General features: G+C 39.6%; 1 protein-coding gene across 4 annotated transcripts in view; it reads right to left on the bottom strand.

The window, feature by feature from the left end:
• SNTG1 (syntrophin gamma 1) overlaps nucleotides 1–22,830 on the bottom strand; it is a 222,100-nt gene that overhangs the window by 40,672 nt on the left and 158,598 nt on the right. For all 4 annotated transcript variants that reach the window (XM_083622996.1, XM_083622995.1, XM_083622994.1 and 1 more), the window contains 2 exons: nucleotides 15,429–15,467; nucleotides 15–131 (listed from right to left, as the gene is read on the bottom strand). In XM_083622996.1, the coding sequence (XP_083479122.1) occupies nucleotides 15–131; nucleotides 15,429–15,467 (156 nt within the window). The remainder of the gene's footprint in view (nucleotides 1–14; nucleotides 132–15,428; nucleotides 15,468–22,830) is intronic.

Below are 22,830 nucleotides of genomic sequence, written 5' to 3'. Positions count from 1 at the left end.
GTACTAATACTTACTGGAGGTGCTATAAATTTATAAAGTGAAGAACCTCTCAACGCTAGAAACTTTGGTGTATACATTCTGTCCTGAAGAGAATCTTGTTCCCGTTCTTCTGTCCAGCCTGTGTAGACTATCTGGCAGAAAATACAAATAGTTTTGACAAATTCTACACACATACAATGAACATTTGTTATGAAAATACGCAACATTCAACAGCCTGTTTCTAGAAGTCCCACAAAATTTCTGCTGTCACAATCCACGTCTTGAATTGTGCCTATGTGTCACTCAAGATTTATTAGCACAGAAAGTCATTCAACAATATACATAGTATGTACAACTCATCACATACATAATTTCAAGCCTTTAATTGTGCAAACAGCCCACTATTAATTAAAATTCCTAATGAAATGCTTCTTTTTTTGTTTTCTTTGCAACTGTGTGAAATAAAAAGAAGATGGAAATAAATTTTCACTGCATTGCATAAAAGAATATAATCGCACTTCCCCACATTAGATTATTATGTGAAAATGATGTTGCAACAAATATACTTAACAGTGCATTCAAGCATGTTTGCAAACTTTATGTGACAGTTTTGCTACAGGAAACTCTATTATATTATACTGAGAGAGATGTACCAGCTGTCCAAACATCATTCATAACATTGCCAAAACATGGTATCATATGATGGTCATAATCACTTGTGAGGATACTCATCTTCTAGTGGACCATGAACCTGAGTCTTAGGGTTGAGCAAAAAAAAAAATTTGTGCCCCAAGTGTCTGTTTTTAACCTCTTTTAGAAGCAAAAGAAAAGCATAACTCGGACAATGTTACTGTCTCTTTAAACTGCATTCACTGTAAAATGAATTACTTGACAGTAGACTACATGGAAAATATAGCATGTCTTTGTTTTTAGTGCCCCTGATTAAAACTGTAATTGAAACACTAGGCCTAAGCAATTGTATTTTTATGCATCGAAAGATTTTCCCTTCTCTAGTTTCTACTTAGTTCAAAACTAGCAGCATGGAAGAGTTGCTGTGATTTATTGAAAAAACATCTCATCTACTAACTACTTGTGACTTTGAATGTAGCTTTTTACTGGAAATTGGGGAGGAAATCAAGCTGCAGCAAAAATTAAGAAGAATTGGAAGTGCACTTCCTTTGCATCAAAGAGTCGCTGCTTTTGAATCTGGAAGAAAGGCCATCTTTCAAGGCAAGAAGCACCTAATTGTCACAGGAATACCAGAAATGGCTCAGTAGACTAGATCCAGCTACCAGGCTTGTCATCTTTGTGCCAATATTATAGGAGTTACCGACCCTAGAAGGCTGTAGGGCCAACTAAAATGGTCTATACCCTTGATGACTTTTAGACACAACTGATTTCTACAATGCCTTTGTGGAGTTTGCTACTGCCATTGCTAGCTATCCAACTGATAGATAAGGAAGAAAATTTACATGATGGCTCCTACATTTGCAGGTCCAATATCTTGAGATTCTGATCTGCTAGTTCCCATAAATAAAGTTAATCATGTGTGAGAACTGGGGATATTCAATTTATAAGCAAGGGATTTTGTTCATTTAAAAGATTTTCTCTCTGAAAACCTTGATAATATTTCATAATGTCTCATGTCATTTATCAACGCAGATAAAGCCATTTGTTCTATATAGATGCATTGATATTTCACACTGGATTTTTTCCCCCAGTATTAAAGCAGTCCCAGAAATTTAAAGCAATTGCTCTTTGATATATTGTTCCCTTGTCTCTCTACATCATGCGAATGAATTAGATTGATTTCACTGACGGGCCTTTCTTTTATTAAAGATTTATTAACATAAAAAGGATATTTTGATTCAGGCCGTACAGCACCTGTCAAACTGTTAATTCAAAAGACTACAAGATATCAGAAGCAATATTCAAGACCATCTCTTGCTGCATTGCAAGATATGAAATTGATCAGGGAAAGGGGGAGACCCTATAACTTTGTTTCAGCAGAACTGTAAGTAATTTATATTACTGATATGCTCACTTACCTAAAGGAAATCTTACAAAAAAAAGGGGGGGGGAGAAAACCATAGTTAGATAAACAGCTCATAGGACACCAAATAAGTAGTCCCTGCATGCAAAAACCTATGCTGTGGGGATCAGAGATCAGGAAAGTAGATGCAACCCCTTGCCCATATTTTCAAACCTTCCCATGTTCACTCCAATTTTTCCGCTGCTTTAGCCCAATATATATCCCCCCGTGCCATTTGTTTTTTCAGCTCTACCATTCTGAACCACCTCAAATGGCTCTTTTTGCCTTGAAAGCCTTCCCCATGCTTCTCATTTACTCTTACAAAACGCCATCAAAACCTGTGTCAAAAACCCATCTTTTTGGATTTTACAACCCATATGTCCAGGGGTGAGAAATCTTTTTCAGCCAAGGGCCATATTAACTGGCTAGAAAGCTGCTAGGGGGGTGCATTCCAGTACATGGTGTGGGCAGACCCTCATCTAAGCACTTGCTCTCAACATACACACTATAACAGGGTGTTAGAGACACAACACACACACTCATGTGCACACACACACACACACACACACAGGAAGCTATATTCCATGCTTTTTTCCATTAAAAATGTTTAGGGGTACTCTCATTTTCCTACTTATATTGAAAGACTGCTCCTCAATGAGGCCAAACCTAGATTCACAAAATGTTTAGGGGTATGCGTACCCCCTGCATCCCCCCCAGAAAAAAGCACTGGCTATATTCCATGGAAATGGGAATATATTTAACTCTCACACTCTGTTTCCTCCATATACAAAGTTTTGAAAGAAAGAAAGAAAGAAAGAAAGAAAGAAAGAAAGAAAGAAAGAGTCTCTAATTTTCTTAATCTGCCCTAACGCATATAACATCAATGACAGCTGACCTTCAAGTCTGGCTTTCAAAACTGTCATTTCAAAATGCAATTTCAGACCCTTTTTATTTAATCATCATTATCATCATCATCCATACCCTGCCCATCTGACTGAGCTGCCCCAGCCGCTCTGGGCGGCTTCCAGCGTATATAGAAACATAATAAAACATTAAACCTTAAAAAGCTTTCCTATACAGGGCTGCCTTCAGATGTTTCATAAAAGATATATTCATCTCCTTGACATCTGATTGAAGGGCATTCCACAGGGTGGGTGCCACTACCGAGAAGGCCCTCTGCCTGGTTTCCTGTAACCTCACTTCTCGCAGTGAGGGAACCACCAGCAGGCCCTTGATACTGGATCTCAGTGTCCGGGCTGAACGATGGGGGTGGAGACGCTCCTTCAGGTATACAGGGCCAAGGCAATTTAGGGCTTTAAAGATCAGCACCAAGACTTTGAATAGTGTTCAGAAAAGTAAGTTAGTTGCTTTGTGTTACCATTTGTGATCTGCACTGCTAAATTCCAGTTTGTTAATTTTATATATTGTTAGTTTGGAAACATTAGTGCAACTGAAAATTTAACTGGCCTGGGGGTCAGCTTGGCTGACCTGCATTGTGAAGCATCCCTTCATCCAGATACAACCCTGTTCAGTGTCAGCCATCAGTCAGGAGACTGACTCAGAGACATCCCCAGTGCCTAAGCCAAAGCCTACCAGCATCTGTGATCAATAAAGTTGTGGCTGTTTTCAGTTCCAGAACATTGTTGTGCCTGTTTATTCTTATGTTTCACTACCCCTTCCTGGCTCCTGGGGGCTTACTGCACATGGCCCTGCAGCTGCAAAATATACGTGTTAGTGTCTATAGTTGTTGATGCATGTCTCGTTTTATACAATCCAACATATCTATACAGTAAGAAATCATCAATGTGTCTTGTTTACTTGCCATGCAACTCACCTGCCCACTGGCATAGAAACATTATTCTGTAATCCCATTAGGCTGTCAAATTTATCACTAAAAGGACCCTACTGTCCTTTTTTTCAAAGGAATGCTATGGTTTGCTCAAGGATCTAGGGACATTCATTGACAGTCTCCACAGAGCTGTTCTCCACAAATTCTTTGATATGAGTTTCCTACACATTGTGACCAAGAATTTACCATGCATCAGAGAGTCTTGTGTACTGCTTCACATTCCCCCTGAAAATCCACAGCAGACTGTTTGCTACTATAAAAATCATAGCTGTGAAAGACAAATTGAGCTGGGACTGCAAAGAAGTCCAGAAGTCTTAGTGGGCTTGGATTAACTTAATAGTGTTGAGGCAGCAGGGATAAAGTATGCTTTGGGTAAGTCTTTTGGATATTGAATTTCCAGTGGAACTAACTTACAGGCATAACACTAATGTCTGGATAACTAAATGACCTACTCCCACCCCCTAAGAGCTTCCTCCTCGTTTATATTCAGGCACTACAGGGTGGCTAAGAATTGAGAGAGACCAATTTATTGCAAGATAATTCTACTTATCCCCTTTCCTTGGCAGTAAGTCATTTTGTTGTTGCTATTTAGTCTCTCTGGACCACTCTTCAATCTTGATTTCCTACTATACTGCCTGCATTCTGACTTCTGAAGCTGCTCCACTGTGACTTATCATGGTTTATGGCTCAAGATAGCTACCTTCAGCTCGATTTTCAGCCAAAGATACAGTATTGCTCTGACATGATCCATCTCCAGCCCCATTACCATTGTGTACTGGTCTTTCTTCCCAGTATTTACAGTCAATCCACCTTTTTTTGTTTCTATCACATGCTTGGATTTTGAATGCGCTTCTATAAAATTAATCACAAATTACAAACTGATCCATTTTATCGCACTCCAAATAGTTTACTACACCGCAGTCAGGTTTGTCTAAAAGAAAGTTATAGGAACACAAACATCAGAAATAATCAAACTTGATAATATGTAGACATAAGATTAAATTGCTAGCAGAATTATACCATTACAGAAAGGGCCATTAATCTTCTAAAAGAGAAATCAATGCCTATAATTGAAAGAGGATAGAATAATCAAGGTATATAATTCCAATTTCAAGTCTTGAAGTGATTGTGTGTGCTGGCTATAGTGTAGGTGCAAACAGCACAGATAAAGATAATGGAACCTATAAACAGTGTTAAGAGGTAACTAAAGTAATTGACAGATATAACAATCTATTACAGCAATTGTATATAAGAGTACATGCGAAATGGATTCATAACGTATGTAACATCAGCTGAATTTCATTGTAAAGCTGAAACCGAAAATAATGCATTGTAGTTCTTGAGATCTCCAGATTATATCTCATTTCATTACTTCATCAAAGCTAGATTAGTAATGAAGAATTTTTCATGGTTGGCAGATTCCAAAAACATATTATCCGATGCGACTCATTTAAAGCAACTTAGCAAGCAGAACTTCCAGAAATGAAGTTTATTGTTGCCCAGAAGAAGCATCAACACTGGAATAAATTTCCCAAATATGAAAGTGGCAGATTAACTTTGTGGGTTTTATGCTATATGGGGCTCTGCTCCTTTACATTTGTGTGTATCCTGTAGGTATATGCATTACAATTTACAAGAATTTTCTTATTTATTTCATTCCTTCTAAAAACCACCACGGGAAGATTGACTTGTCTAAAGCAACCCAGCTATAAGAAAGACTACCTGAGCTCCTAAACTGGTTTTATTAAATCAAGCTTTGGCCATAAGATTTTGCTTTTTTTATGCTATAAAAAACAAAAGGCCTCACTTGCTATAAAATAAACTCAAAGCACTTTGCAAAAATAAAAATGCATAAAAGGAAATAAAACCAATTACATAGATTAAAACTATACAGGAAGGCCAGGGAAGTACATACTGGAAGCGGTGTCACTCTGCATGTCAAAAGAGAGTAGAAACATTCATGGGGATAAGGCTATCAATAACTGCTAGTGTCAGGGACTGGCAGCATGGGGAAGAGTAGTGGAAGCTGCCTGCCCAAGAGCCCCCCAGGGAAGGCACAGAAGACTACTTAGATCTTGGTTCCTGTTAGTGAGAAACTGGCCACACCTCAGAGGAGGGGACAACCTGAGAGGTACTAGAAGCAGGAAGGTTGAGGGATCACAAAGAGGCAGGTGGTTCGGAACATTTCAGTTTGTGGCTCAGTAGTACTGGAAAGATAGCAGACAAAATGCCCACTAAAGCAGAGAGGAACTCCCAGTTTGGCCTATCCTGTCTTCTATAATTTTGTTCAGCCAACCCGCAAGCAACACATACTGATTTCCCCCCCAAAAAAAAAAGTTTGATGAATTCTAAGCACCTTCCCTGGCAGCTGAACATGGGATAATGTTTTCCTTCCTGCAAAGCGCACAATGGATCCTTCTCAGAAATGCATTTCATGATTCCAGAAGGTTGATGTGAAAGATAGATGAGGCTGCCATACACAGGCTGTAAAATTTAGTATTTAAGGGTTGAAGATAAATGGGAGGGCAGCTGTAGATTTGGAACGGAAGCTGTTGCTAGATCATTTGCAGCTTAAAATATATGTTCTCATTTATCTATGTGGCCTAGCCCCTCTTTACAGCAGCACTGAATAAACTGTTTGTGTGCATATACAGCAGTATGACTTTCAGATTCGTTAAACTTCATAAAAAAAAATCTAACATTCATTTCAAAATAGAATAAGAGTCCTAGTGACCTGATTAAGTTAAAGTGCTTACACTGCAAACTGATTTTCCATCTGTTGATGGCTATGAGATAAGGAAATGGCTCCCAAACAGGTGGACATGAAGCTCGATGACCAACAGGCAATTAGATAAATCCATGGAGCAAAACTATCAATGACAAATTAAATCATATGGCTATATGTCACCTCAAATATCAGAGGCAGTATTATTCTCAGTAGGAGTTGCTAGGAACATCCTTTATATTCTCATTGTGGGTTTCCCAGAAGCGTCTTGTGTGACCTTTGGTCTGATCCAGGAAGGCATATTTTATTTTTGGCTTATTTTCAGACAAATCTGCACAGAATTGCAGCTGAACTTCTTACTATCTTAATTTCATTGTGCTATTGTGCTGTAACAACCTCCTATGTCTGAGCTTACGTACAAATCCATTGAAATAAATGTGACTTCACCTACATATGCACCTTTAGTACATAAGTTCTAATTATTCCAAGCTGCTACTGGTAAAATTTGGGGAAAAAAATCCATATGAAATACAGCATTTTCATATTTGAAATGAGTTTTTCAAATCAATATGCTCAAGAGTGAGGCAATGTAGAACTGTAGGGCTGTGAAGCAAGAGATATCTAATTTAATTTAGAAAGCAAAGCTTAAATTGTAAAAGAAGAGATGCAACCATAATTGCCATTTTGGAAGTGGAGGCAAGACAGATATAGCTTTTCCTAGTATAGATACAAACTGTTAAAAAGGGATGGCCCTCCAGATGCTGTTGGACTACAACTCTCGTGGTCCCTGACCATTGGATATGAATTGGGAGTCCTGAAAAAAATGGGAGGGATGCAGGTGATCCACCTCTTTTGAAACGTACAGAAACCCTGCCAGTAAAGTTGGCAACCCCACATAGATATGCTCTGTCTGAAGATCAAAACTGGCCCTCTAATCCCAGATACCTCTTGACTGGTTGTGGTTACTGGGAAACACTCTTTCTGTGTGCTCAAACCCTCTTCTCCGTATTTTGCATCCCCATCCACTTTGCTTCAAGCTTGCCCACCAAACTGAAATTGACAAAACTTCCCTACACTACAGAATTAAGGAAGAGAATTCTCTTTTTTGCCCCCCTCTCTTTTTGCATTCTGTCTCTTATGCAGCATCCTTAACTACCTGCATATTTTATGCACTAAAGGCATAGTGGAATTTGTATTCTGCACTTCATCTGAGCTGCTTTTTATCCTCACAACTGCCTTCTGGGATAAGTCAGGATGAGAGATCATGACTTGCAACTCAAGGCCAAACTGTGAGCTTGAAGGCTAATTACACTTAAGAACACAGCTCAAAACAGATTTCAAAGAGTCTATCAAATCCTCAGGTGGATTAAATGATTTATATGAGATTGCTGTAAAAACCTACTGAACAATGGGCACAGTCCATATGAAGATAAGCATGTTTATACCCTATTGCACACTACGAAAGAGTGAACTGTATGCTTAAACAGAATACATGGTAATTTGAAATTCTCAATGTTACCTATGGGACACATGTTCTTCTAAGATTTTCAGACAATATTTCAAAGACAGGGAAGGAGATATACTTTTCAGGAATCATACAATAGGCATACACATTGCCATTTCCATTGCCTTAGAAATTTCCAAAATCTTAGTCGCAGATGTATCTATGCTGCTCTGCAATGTGAGGAAGGGAGACTGGGGCAGGGGGAGGTAAGATTTGCCAGGATGGAAATTCAAAAACATGTCTATCTATCTAAACTCGAGGACAGAAATTATCTTAAGAAAGGCTTTTGAGAGAGTCAAACACTTGGCAGTACTTTATTCATTCATCTTTTATCATTATTTAATTTATATTTCCTATTTTTATTCCTAAGTATACAGTCCTAACATATGAGGCATATTGAGAGCTTTGGACTAAGCTCACATGAGCAGCTAGTTTGACTAGTACAACTTCTATAAGCTAGATGAAGCTATAGATGGATGTACACCATATTTCATGAACTGATCAATAACAAAGACTTTAAATTGCATTGATTTAAGGCTCTGATAGTTTCTCTTTCCCCGAGCTCCCATAATAAACAGCATGACTGTTATGTTAGGCTATATATTTGGAGGTATGGGGCACTAGGTTGAATGTATTCATTATTACCTGACAGATCTTCAATACTCTAATATAATGAGAAAGTAAACTAATGCCAGATCCCCTGTAAATTATAATATGAAAGTTAACATTATTTCCATTCACTAGTTGATGCTGAAAGCTTTACCATACTGCAATAAAATAAGTATAAAAATCAAATGCCTTCCTGAATTTCAGCTCTTGATGTTAAGATAAAAACAACAGGAGCGGGAAAACTAGGAGAGTAAAGCACGACTTTGCTAGTATTGTATGCTTTTCAAAGAAGGGTTTCAAAGAAGTCTATTTCCATGGCAGTATTATCCTGGCATCACCACCCCTACGGTTACTGCCTATGTGCCGAAACTTTTCACATTAAAGGAATACAGAAGAGCATGGCATGCAATTTCATAGATAAATGTCCTATCAATGGTCCAAGATGATCAGTAAGGGTGTGAGTCTGAAATATCCTAGATTTCTTTGTTCTTGCATAGAAGAATAATATCCTATGACAACAAACCTGCCATAACAAGATAACAATATTTGAATCGGGGATGGGGGGGAAGTGTTGAGTGAGTAAAGCCCAAAATGCTTTTACAGGTATTATCACCTTCAAGCATAAATATAGTTATACTTAGGTTGTTGGAAGATTCTGCTTATGGAGATGAACAGCAGAACTGACAACATATCAGTGCCAGATCAACAGAATGTCATCTTAGAAATTTGAAGTGAACATCCTATGCATACATGATACATCTTTTTGGAATTTGTTTGAACTACTTTGCTGCGGGTGAATCTAAAGAGTGAATATCAAATGGATACTGTCAAAATACTGTCTTCTTGGGTGAGTGTGCAGCTAGAACATCTACACTCCACAAAATACTTTAGGGATAAAGATACCATGGCATGTTAAGAAATATTGTTTGACCAGAAATAGAGCAGACAATAATAAAACATTTTTTCATGATTTCTATAAACTAAATTTTAACGTCCTTCTGTAAAACTTAAGTGTTATGCATAGCTGTACTTAAAATGTCTACATCATCAGTTCCAATTAATTTATGGAGTTTATACAGTTCCCTAAGGAATAACATTCATCTAGGCTTACTCAATGTTTTCACATTCTAAACACAAGAATTATCAGTTCTGTGACCATGAAAAGAACTGTACTGGGAATGCCTAAACTGTGCCTAGTAAAATTATTTTGAATCAATTCAGCCAGGCTAATTTTCAAGTGGATTTTGTTCCGTCATCCTTACAGTGGATGTATATGAGACCCAACTCTAAATATAATCATGGTCAAGGAAATGTAAAGCTGCTAATATGCACCCACTGTAGCAGATGAAAGCTGCTCACATCTCAAGGATATTTCAATGAGATCTAGACGCAAGTGCATGGCTCACAATAGCACGACTTTGCTATGGATCACTATCACATGGAAGTGGATATTGACAGAACTGCTAGGTTACACTCTAAAATTTCAAACAACAGCAGCAACAAAACCATGCTTTTCTCTCTGGATTTCCACCAATCCCTATTGAGTTTCCTTCAGATTCGGGAAGCTGGCTAATGTCCCATTCCTTCTACCTGGCATTTCCAGCAGCTCTCTTAATTTACCTTAACCGTCTTTGCATGAATACAGCATGCATTGCATGCCAATGTGCACAGCAAGCATTCAAGCTGACCATCTGTAGGAAAGCCCACTTGCCAAATGCTCAGTTAACCAACTGGCTACCAGGACCCTGCACTGTTCCTGCAGACGGAGAATCATGCACTGTGTTTTTTTAAAAAACCAGGAAAGGGAATTGCTACACACATTCGGCCTAAAAGCTTCTCAAACACTTGCCACATAACTTGGGACACAGTGCAGAAGGACACCAAGAAAGGCATACATTCTCAAAACATGAGAAGCCTAAAGAATCCCAGACTGAAGAAATAAGGCTTCTCAGAAGAATCTAAAGCAGTAATGAGAATGAATTACATTACATCTCTTTTACCTCTTTTTCTTTTACAACTCTCTTTGGGGAATTCTCTTCCTTTAAATAAAACCAAGTAAACATGTAATAACAAAGGCATTCTCAGCTCAAATCAATGCAAAAATAATCAAACATTAGTTGCGAAAATAATCAATGCTTAGTTGCACAGACAGCTGACAGGGCAATATGAGGGAATTATCGCAGCATAATTGACACCCTGGTGTGCACTTCTGCTTAATTTAACAGCAAGAACCCAGCTCCCCTATGCGTTTTTATACACACTTAGCAATAGTTGTTTCAACCTAGTGCCTTCCTCGTCATGATGAGCCTGATCAAAAATCTGTTTGGTGACAACAGATGGTGACGGGGCAAGTATATTCTAAGACATTAAAAAAATTCCATTGATGTCTGTCAAGAGATGCTGAGTTAAAAGTTTTTGAGAAACAACTATGGAGAATTGAAGCAATTATCTCCATATAGAGTCAAATATCTCAAAGCAGTGTGAGTGTACACACAAAAAGACACCCACACATGTGGCCATACATTTTCCTTCTTCTTTAGGTATTAGAAACATATATGGAGACAATTGTTTCAGTATGTAACTGATCCCACTAAATGCCTAAAACCCTAACATTAATACATTTATTTCAGTGCTCATTTTTAATTTTACCGCTCTGCAAAGAGTTATAATATGAATAATGTCTACTTGGCGCTTATTATTTCACAGTGAAAATATTTGTATGTAGTCAGCTTCAACACAGATGTCTATCAGTCAGATAAATACTGTCCTATCATCTTGTCCTTGATAGCTTTGCTCCTCTTTACAAATGGATCCTCAAAACACACACAAGGGGGACAATAAATGTGATCTGCTGTGGTGACAAGGGCCTAGTTAGGAATGGTAACCCCAAGTGCCTGCATTTTAATAAACTACGCCAAACTTGACATCCCCCAAATATGTACTGCTCACCTTTAACCCTTGCTCTTTGGTGTTGTTTGTGCAGTCAGTGGATTCCATGCATATGCAGGCCATAGTATGGAACTCTCAAGAGAGCTCAGACCAGGACTCAAGGCAGCTACTGCTCAGATTTCGAGCCATCTTGGGTATGTGCTAAGGGCTGGGACAAATATCTTCCATCATTGTCCTTTTGACCACCAGGGGGAAAAAAGAGGAAGCCCACGTGCTAGGAAAGATCAGTGGGATACACTGAAATGACTTGTAACTGCACAGATGACCAGTCAAACAAGACTTCTAAGACACTGCAACCTCATTTTTCATATACTGTATGGGATACGTGAATGCTGGTTTATTTGAAGATGAGTGCAAGAATTCTCACAAGGAAAATCTGTGCAGAGGTGCATTGTTAAAAGTAGCATCTGCTCTTGTTCAAAGTCTATTATATAATGCTTAGTGAAAGCAGAGCCTTTGAAGTCTATGAATAATGTTAGAATTTCTGCTCTACAATGATGTAGGATTGATATGTCTCTACAAAATGCAGTGGAGGGATCACCAAGAATTAGGTGGCCTTCAGGCAAGCTGCTTTCCCCAGCTACAGCATTACATCTGCAATATGAAGATAATAACACTAACCTGCCTTAAAGTTCTGTTGCAAAAATTACTGAGACAACACATATGAAGCACATTAAACAAATTGCATAAACACAGTTGTAATTTCCCCATCTAGTGGAGAAGGCTGGCTCAACACCCTGGTAGCTGAAGGAGATGAATGCCTCTAGAACTTTAGTAAATCTCTGTCCTAATTGTTCAAAAGAACTAGCCCAAGAAAGCACATACACCCCACCCACTGCCCATAGGGGTTGGGTGGAATTATTGCTAATGCCAGGTGACCATTTTATGGAGGAGCAAATTTACCCTATCTTGCTCAGAGGAGGGTTTTTGGCCTTCCTCCTTGTGTGAGGAGGAGTGTGGGGAGGGAATCATGTCAATGGTGAGGGTGGCTTCTCATCTTTATATGGCTCATCTCATCTTCCTCATCCTGTGCTTTTGCAATGACTCACCTACCCTTTAAGCAGTGTATGATAACCCAGCCACCTCTGGGGGGTTAGTAGGAATTTAAGAGTACCCTTTCATTGTCCTTGGAGTACACCTTCTGCCTACTCTCTGCCATTTGATTTGGGCCATATGTGGATAATTTGGCTTTCAACTGCCTGTCATTTTGTCACAACGTGGTATTTAGGGTACGCACCCATGAGACACCTGCAGGTAAATGGCTTCAGACCTACTGCTTCGCTTTCCATTCAGTTCCAGGGAAGCTCCTCCTCTGATGCCCTCTTGCATCTCTGCCTCCTAAGGCTTGAACAGCTGCTTGTTGCGGGAGCCCTGGCTATAAGCTCCCCAGGCAGAAAGAGCCTCTGGGCCTGGCCTGGGGGTGCTTCCCATGCTCCTATGGGGCAGTGTGAGGAGGCACCTCTCTTTGGGGTGGGGTGGGGCAGCTCAGAGACCAAGGATGACAGCAGTGGCTGCCTGGAGGACTGCCAAGGAGAGGGGGGAGAAGAGGAGAGGAGAGGAGAGGAGAGGAGAGGAGGCTGAGGGAAGACTCCACAAGGGAGGGTGTTTGAAAAAGGGTGAGAGGCTGCCAGCTCTGCAGGCAAGGGGTGACATAACTGGGCTCCTGAGCCCTACAGGGCTGCCACCGAAAGGATGCAGTTGGTCAAGGGAGCTGTAGACTCAAAAACCTCTGCATTATGAGATTAACAGAAGTCATCTTCTGAAAGTAAAAGGATAACAGACTGAAAGCTCACTACGCAAAAGCAAAAATCCAGCATGCCTGTCCAGCTTGAGTGTTGTTTGTATCTGGTTCAGAAAATAACAAGGAACTGGAAGGGGACAGTCAACACAAAAAGGATCTGGAAACCTGGAGGAGATTAAATTGTGCATCTGTTTATTTTAAAGAAAATGTTTACATTAACTTTTTGAATTCACCACCACTTATTACTGTTCCCATCTCTCCCAGGTACTGACATTTTCTGTCACTGATAAACAGCTGCTCGGCAGTGATGAATTCCAAGAAAATGAAGCACACCTGCGTTTCTCTGTCCTAACTTGGCAGACCAAATATAGAAGCCCTTATATGTCACCTTGACATTTTCTAATTGCAGTGCTCTTGGAGCCTCCTTTCGTGGAAAGAAATGGAAATTTCCCTCCCCCTCTATCATTTCCCTCTAGTGCTGTAATGCTTTCAGATGGTGAGCTCCTTCTGCCTCAGGACAGTATCTGGAGATCTATTACCAAGCTTGAAAATTCATGCTATAGGATGAATCACAAGGTGTTTATAATAATAACTGAGGAGGCGTTTGAGGGGCTAAAAGAAGACTCATATATAACTTAATGAAATAAAACATATGAATAAACAAGCTAAGTTGAAAGAAATCCAGAACAAGTGAGACAATAGCTTTTTATGGAGACAACAATTTGAAACAGCAATTCTTTCAGAATTGGGTTATCAGGAGTTTCAGGGTTAGACATTTTTAAAAGAGAGAGAGAGACAAAAAGAAAAGAACCAAAAGACCTTTCATTGGATCCTTGCAGTATTTTAAATGGCAGCTTTCCTTGAAAACAACAGCCACACATCTAACTCCTCCTCTGTAGCATATGACATCACAACATGACATCATGGTGCCCTGTAGTTTCCTGCCTTCAATCCACATAATTTTTAAAAAATATGAACACCTTTACAATACCACCCAATTCTGATTATTATTATTTTTGCTGTTATTTTGGGTATAAATCCAAATTATATGCAATGTAACTATATGCAACACTTAGACAATAATTAAAATTCATGACCCTACACTCTTCCATACAAAAAGAGAAGCTACCAGCTATTTTCACCCATGCAAACAGCTCATGGAAGAAACAACCTTACATGCTGAATCCAGTACTATGCAATGTCTAGATCACAACAATCGGCTTTAATTTTATGAATGACATACTTTTTTATGTATTAGAGGCATTCTGCAGTACCTTTTTTGTTCCTCCGGTTCACTCTGGTCTAATTAGGATTTTGATTTGACAATGATAATTTCTTAAAAGAAACCAGGAACTTGAAGGCCATGTGCAATTTTCTGTGTCTTTCTTTCCATTCAATTTATTTGTGTCGTTTCCTCTCCCTACATTACCAACGCATACACATTTTCTATGTCTGCAAAAGAGCAATCTTGAAGCAATGGTATGTAAGAGTGCATCAAGATGCTTTTTGTATAGTGTTTTACTAAGGCATTTATGCATTTATGCAGCCATATTTACAATCAACTTAACTTTTCTTTTTTGAGGTGTTTTATCAGTTTGAATAATTAAAACACAACACACACAAAACTTGAAACTATCATGCATGCGATCAAGTTTCCCTTTATTACAGTGTACAACTTTGGAAATGCCACCAAATAATTTAGGACTCCAAAATCCAGTGTGAAATCCAGAAGCATCTCTGAATGTTGTGTTGTCTATAGTCCTTCTGGCTGTTAATTTTGTGAAATGGGACACGCTATTGAAAGAGTCAGCCTGGTGCCTAAAGATATATAATGATGGCACCAGATCAGCCCCCCTGGGGAGAGCATTCCACAAACTGGGAGCCACTGCAGAAAAGGCCCATTCTCATGTTGCCATCCTCCAGACCTCTAGTGCAGGGGAACACATGAAGAAGGGCTTCAGATGATGATTGAAGGCTTATTTTGCCAGAGACAGAACAACTGGATATTAAGGTTTCAAAATATATTTTTTCTTCTCTTACCTGCTGGTTTACGGGGAAATTCCTGTTGATTTTTTTAATCTACAAAAGTGAATACAGAAATTGATTAATAAATAAGCATATTCAACTATGAAAATCAGGCACATTACATGTCCATTGGCATTGTGATAGATTTACTTTGTGAAACGATTCAAAGCCTACCAAAAGATGCTGACAGAGTTGGTTTTGTGCACATTTTTAGGGATTCAATATCTCTAAATGTAGTGCATTTCTGAATGTGACAATGGATGGAATTCAACAAGTTCTATCTGTGCAAGCACATCAGCTTGCCAATGGAATGAGCCCAGCTTCCCCTGCACACTGTTCTGGGGGTCTTCCCCAATGATGGGGTTACATGGAGTAGAGGGGGGGAGAATCCATTGTGCAAGTGCATTGTGCAGGGCTTCTACTACTATGGTTCATTAAGTGAACTGTGCCCAATGTATGCCTGAGTGTTCTGCAAACCACTGTTTTCCTTTGATTTACTTATACTCTACACATTTAACTTTGTTGCACATTAGGGCTGGTGTTCTTGTAAACCTGAAAACATTTCAGAGCTTGAACTGCTAACATTTACTAACAGAATAAAATATATGTTTGTATTCAAAAGAAAAGTGAACCAGAATTACAGATGAAGCCTTAAACACAAAGTGGATGATCTATAACAGAGGTCGGCAACGTGCGGCCCATGGGCCAGATGTGGCCCACGAAGACCATTCTACCGGCCCACGAGCTGCCCCCGAACCAAGCCGCCTGCTCGATGAGTCCCCTGCATGCTGCGCTTAACTGGCGCAGCAAGGTGTGAGGACTCACCAAGCGGTGCTGGAAATCGCATCTGCACATGCACAGATACCAGAAATCAAATCTGCGCATGTCCAGACGCCAAAAATCGCTTCTGCGCAGGTGCGATTTTCTGCATCTGGGCATGCGCAGAAGCAATTTCCAGCACTGCGGACATGCACAGAAGCAATTTCCGGTGTCGCGCTGTGCCAGTCCGGCCCACAGACGATCTCTGTGGGAGTGATCCAGCCCATGGCCAGTATTCTTTGCCAACCCCTGATCTATAATGAGGTTTCACATGCATCTATTCTATAATGAATCAAGTTATACATTTGGATAGCAACATTGCACAGGTAGTAGTAGATCATCGTTATTAACCGAGCTCATATGAGTTCCAAGAAATAAGGATAACATTCAGTAGATTCATTTGGACAAGTCTTTACATACAATTTCTAGAGCTAACACTAACCTAAATCAATTGATTTTGTGTCTCAGCGGAAAGTGAACAAAATGTAAGTAAGGCAAGCTTTATAGGAAGGATACTTCAAACACTTTTGGTATAGTATACAAGACTCTGAAATAAAAGGATATCACATATAAACATGCCTGTGACATAGGTACTTCTTTATGACAGCATACAAAAATAGGTTATTTTTCATACCTACATGTGTTCTACCTACATGGAGCCAAAGCACCACAACTCTAGATTGTTAAATGATGTCAGAAACTCACAAAATGTGAAACATGGCATATTTAACAACATAACCTAAAGTGCCATTAAAAGCTAGAGGCTCTATCCCAATGTAATCCAACTCAGAGTAGATCCATTGAAACTAATGGACTCAGGTCCATTCATTACAATGTGTCTGATCTGAGTGGAATTTAGCTGGTTACAACCATAAATCTTAGCCATTGGTTGCCTGGGCTAATTCTTGAAGGCATTTCGGTCTCAGGTCTGGATACGCATGTACAAAATGCACGATGTCATTTGACTTTGAAAGATGGATATGGCTTCCTTTCCAAATACATGAAAGTGGAAATTAAGAAGACATCAGGTTCCAACTTATGTTACCTGCATGGAACATGTGTGAACCTTTTATTACACCTGATATAATCAAAATTATATAATCAAAATTTGCTGCCTGTACCCAAGCAGTATCTCATGATGGTATTTCATGAGGTATTTCCCAAGAGATCAGAAAGCCTCCTATGTGCAGCAAAACCCATATAGGTTAGCCTAATACTTTTATTTAAGGCAACATAAACAAAAGTTTTGATAATGACGTGTTAGTCTGCCTGGATTAATAGACTAGTACAGAGAAGATGGCTCACAACTTTCTACCAATCTGAAAACTACTTGGTCAGCTAATGGCATGCAAATTATTTCACCCTCACAGCTTTTTGGAGGCCTCTGCCACCGTGTGGCCTCAGTTACCCAGTCAAACAAACAAGCTACTCCTGGAGATCAAGGCTTTGCATCCTGGAGATAAAAGCTTTCTGCACGTATGGAGAAAGTGAATATGGGAAAGCTTTTTGCAGCAATATCCAGAAGTGACAAAGACTCTGTGACATTCTTCCAGAGGTGTGCCAAGAGTGCTAGCAGCACCATCAGCTGTAAACAAAGGGATGAACTGGAACGAAACACCCACTCTCTCTAGGCATCTCTCACTTGTCAGTAAAATGAAAACACATTTAACAAGATACAGCTTGACCCAAGACTGTCAAGAATGACATAAACTCAAATGATTTTCACTTTGATTTTTGAAAAAAATAATAAATATTTTGATGAAGGCAGGGTGAATACTAAGGACATGTAGAGATAATAGTGTGCAAATCTAACACATTTTAACTGTATTATAGCCAGTATAATTTCCTCTGGGAGCTTTCAGTCAGGAGCATCTACACATTGAAACTTCTAGTTCTGGGAACTATAATATCATGTTTACTACCTAAAATTTACCTTTGTTTGAGATGCAGACATAAAATTGTAAAATCCCAACTGACAAGCCACTTTTCAAAACCATATTATCATTTGAGAAGTCACCTATGGAACACTGTTTTGCATAAGCAGCATGCTACGGAAGCAAACTTTAAAGTACTAAACATGTGACTCTGTAATGATCAAGAATAGTTTCCAGTTTTTATTTAGATTTCCCACTCTCATTGTAAATATAGGTCCAACGTCGCCCTCATAATGCTGCTTTTCACTTGCAAAGGAGCTACCATTCTGACAAAAGGTTTTACTGAACATGCACTAAAAGCAATATGGATCATATCTCTTTGACATATGGTAAATAATTTTTACAGTAATTTGTCTGACTATTCATAGATGGCATTCAGTCTGGAAATTCCAGGGCTACTAGAAAGGAAAAAAAATTCTGGCTCTGCAGGAAAAAGCAACAAAATTTCATTGATTTATTAGATAGGCCCTGTACATTCATTTCCACCGTCCAGTACCAATTCCTCTTCCTGTGCAATTATCTGCAATGTACTTTAACTGTGTGACCCCAAACATCACTAAGCAGAAGTTAAGTCCCAATGAGTGTAATATGGCTTAGTCTTGAGTGAGTGGGTATAGGATTGCTGCTTAAAGCAATCATTACCAAAACAGCCTACAGTGTGCAGGTTTTTTTTCTTCAAGAAAAGAAGACATAATGCAGACCGAGTGCATATAGGTAGAGAGATATTTTTTGGTTAAAAAAACAACAACTAGACAGTAACCATAAAGCAGAGTAATGATTCTGCTACCTTGTGAGATATGTCAAGTGAGATGGTGGATATTTTCCAGCATAGCAGTGCCAGTCCATGATGTTGTGTCACTGCAATGACCTACGTCAGCTTGCAGCACTGGCAAAGTGCCAGAGAACTGCCACAGGTCGTGACATTGCAATGGCGCTAAGGGCATTTTGTCTCCTCTAAATGTTGGTTGGCTTTTTTTTTCAATTCAGCAACTCAGAAGCTATACTAGTTAGCTTCTCCATTCAGGTAGTAGATTCATCACATATTACAAATTAACTTTTAAACCAGGTATTTTTGTATTCTAGTAAAGCGTGTTCTCACTAAAGGAGAGCACGTGTTGCGGATGGGGCCTAGCAAGACACCCCATAGTTGCCAGGCAGTATAAGATAGAGGGGCCTGGCAAGGATTGGCTGTTTGAGTTGCTGGGATAAAATTGATGTTGCCAATTTGGGGGTGGGAACAGGCTATTTAAACAAGGTTCACAGCAAGCTGCTTTCTCTTTCAATGTGGGAACCGGATCGCCCGCCCGCCCTCCCTTTTGGGCTTGTGCTTTGACCTTGCTATGCCTATCATGGGGTCGTCCGTCTTGGTGCGGGGGCCTGGTAGGAATTTTTCCATTTGGCTGATTAGTGTGTGCCATTTGGTTTTTGCCTACTGCGTAGCAAATCGTCACAACTTGTAAGGTTGGCGGTTAGGCATTGGTTTAAATTGGTTGGTGGAGGGGTATGGATTGGCTGTGCCTGCCCCTCCAATGCTGCTGCTGCATGGGAATTCTGTTAAAGGAATTCAGGGGCTTACCATCCTCTCGTCCAAACCCTTGGTGCAGGGTGCGGGCCGCGTAAGCTCCTGGGAGCATGCGGGGAGAAGCTGAGGGTCTGTGTCGCAGCTCCAGTTATCCCTGATCTTGTTCCTCCACACTGTCTTTCGGTGGTGCCCGGAAGTCAGTTCTGTCCCCAGGCGGGGGGACAGATAGTCATAACCAATGCCTAAGCAACCACTCACAATTTGTATGTTTAATAAAGTTGTGGCCAAAACTATGCCAAAAACCTTAAACAAAAATTTATGAGTGATGTGTGAGTTATTGGGGTAGGGGTGTTTTGGGGGACCTCAGCACGCAACCATTATTCATGGGTTGAAGTAAGGAAATAACATATGTTTTATTATACTGTTACATGTGCATGTCTATGATATATTTTGTAAAAACTTAACCAGGTGGGGTTTTCTTTTTTTGAAAAATGCAATAAAATTATTAAAAAGGGGAGATGGACATAAAAAGAGGTTCATGATAGCTCAGTTACTTCATGTGGTATGGAAATATTATTATTTACCTATTAGATTTCTATTCTCTTTCTTACATTAGTAACTCAAGGAAATTTACCCAGGGTGCCCAGGCAATCTCCTATCCAGACACTGACAAAGCACATGGTACAACATAATGTTCCTTCAGGCCCTGGGACCAAGGTTAACTGACTTCTTATAACAAACAGTATTAATGCTACACAAAGAACCATTCTTCAATTTCATGTTAGTTTTCTTCTCTTGCAAAAGAGGTTCAATTATTCTGAACAACTGCAGACCACTTTAAATTTTCTCTTAAATTATGGTGGGTGCAGCTGTCTGTCTGCCCCCTTTTCCATTAAGAATGTCTCCTGGTGTCTGCCTGAGCTTCTTGATCTGACAAGAGATGATGCTTCATGATGTCTTTCCCTGAGGTGTAACTGAGGTGCAGAAAGCTGGCTACTAAGCACCCAAAACTGGTCCACTCACTAGTTTTGTTTTTAAGGAACTCTCTAAAAAACACCACCACCACTTTTCCACACTGAAGTAAAAGGACTTTACTTTAAAATCCAACAACAGTTATGCACACAACTATGGTTATTCCTACCTAAGTGTAGTACCTTACATTTGTTAGTTTTGGCCTAGTTCTCCAATCTGTTATGGACATGTTGAATTCTGATTTTTATTTTCTGATGTACAAGCTACCTATCCCAGGTATTAGCTTGTTTTACAGTTCAGTGACCCACCTGGTATTGTTGCTGATTAACAGTCTACCAAGAGGGAAAGTTTGGGACAGTTCAAAGCTTCAGATGGCTACAGTGGCTGCCCTGAAGTTCTGAGCCCTGCTGAGGTTTGTGTGTGACAACTGTAATAAGCAGGTGCAACAAATAATGGTGCCAATATAGGGCAAGGTATGTTGGCCTAACTATCACCTCCTATAGGACCGGTAGAGTTCTTACAACATCTGTGATTAGAAGTATCAGTCATCTAATGAGGACAATCAAAATGCTGCCAAGATGGCTGGAGTGCACATCTCTAAGGTATCTGACTCCTTGGTATTTGTGTACAGCACTGAGGATCTGCTTTGATGCTGGAGAGCCCTGTAAATAAGAAGCAAAGGAGAAGGGTACCTCTCCTGTTGGAGTTGTTAGTATACCTGCTACCATGACTGGAATTCCACATTAAGGGCATCTGCCCTGTCATTTGGTGCTGAGTTGCAACACGGGTTTTATTGTGCCAGAATGAAGGTATAAAGTGAAACCAAAGCACCTTTCCAGTTTTATTATCCTATTAGAAAGACCTTAGGCACCAGCAGGATTAAGTCGATAGCATTATTATGGTTGTTTCACATCAGCAACCTCCTCGATTCAAGATTACTCTCTGGTTAATAACCAGTAGTGAACATATCACCATATTATTTGTTCTTCTTCAAGTACATTTGAAAACTTTTAGTACTCACAAAAGAGGAAAAAAATAACAACAGGATGGCAGAAGTTAAGTATTTCACAAAAGGAAGAAGCACCAAGAAGCAAAAAAAAAAGGAATGATAAAAATCTATTGTATTGGTGGCTTTATTCACAAAGATATAGCAAAAGTTTTTAAAGAACACATTTCAGGCCCTATCATGGCGATAAAAACAACAGCAGCGTATTTCTTCTTTAAAATTCCCAAAGATGGGATATCTTCACTTTTCAGAAAACTACACAAAAAGCTACTGCTTGTGTTCTGTAATAGATTAAATGAGGGAGTAAAATGAGCAAATCTCCTGTAATTCCTTTTTAATTAAACAGACTAATGCCAATATATGCATGTGGGGTGTGTGTGTGAAAATGTGTGTCTTAAAAGCTTGAAATAAAACAAATGATGATTTCAACTACAGTCGTACCTCGGGTTACATATGCTTCAGGTTATATATGCTTCGGTTACAGCTCCCGTAACCCAGAAATATTACCTCAGGTTAAGAACTTTGCTTCAGGATGAGAACAGCAGCGGTGCAGTGGCAGCAGGAGGCCCCATTAGCTAAAGTGGTGCTTCAGGTTAAGAACAGTTTCAGGTTAAGAACAGACCTCCAGAACTAATTAAGTTCTTAACCCGAGGTACCACTGTACAATATTTTGACAATCTTTTCCTTTTCGTTTCCAGTGGCTGCCATTAAAATGACCCTGAAAATATCATGCTACTATTTTTGCCCAATGATAAAGTGAGGAGACCTTTCTTTATCAGGCTATGTGGCAACTGCAAGTGACAAATGCTTAGTTTCTTTCAACAGCAGCTGTAAAGTGCTTTTGTCTCTCTCTGAGGGTCTGTGACTACCTGCCCTGACAGTGTTGATAAATGGAGGGCTTCTCCACACTTACCTTTCCTCTGTGTTTTCCAGGTAAGTTTCCCACTGTCTACACTTCCAAGCTCTGTGTCTGAGTGCTCTTTTTTTGTTCTGGTGCTTTCCCTGAGAAAACCGCTGAACTGGAGCAAACTGCAATCCACGAAAAACCAAAATTCCCATTTGTTGCACTTCAATTTTAAAGAACAGGTTTTCATGGGGAAAGCTCCGAGGGATAAAAGAGAGTCTGGACACAGAGCTTGAAAGCATGAACTTGTGCCTAGAAAG

Source organism: Podarcis filfolensis, assembly GCF_964270895.1.
Source record: "Podarcis filfolensis genome assembly, chromosome: 7".
Taxonomy (NCBI): Eukaryota; Metazoa; Chordata; class Lepidosauria; order Squamata; family Lacertidae; genus Podarcis; species Podarcis filfolensis.
This window is presented reverse-complemented; position numbering and strand designations above follow the sequence as displayed.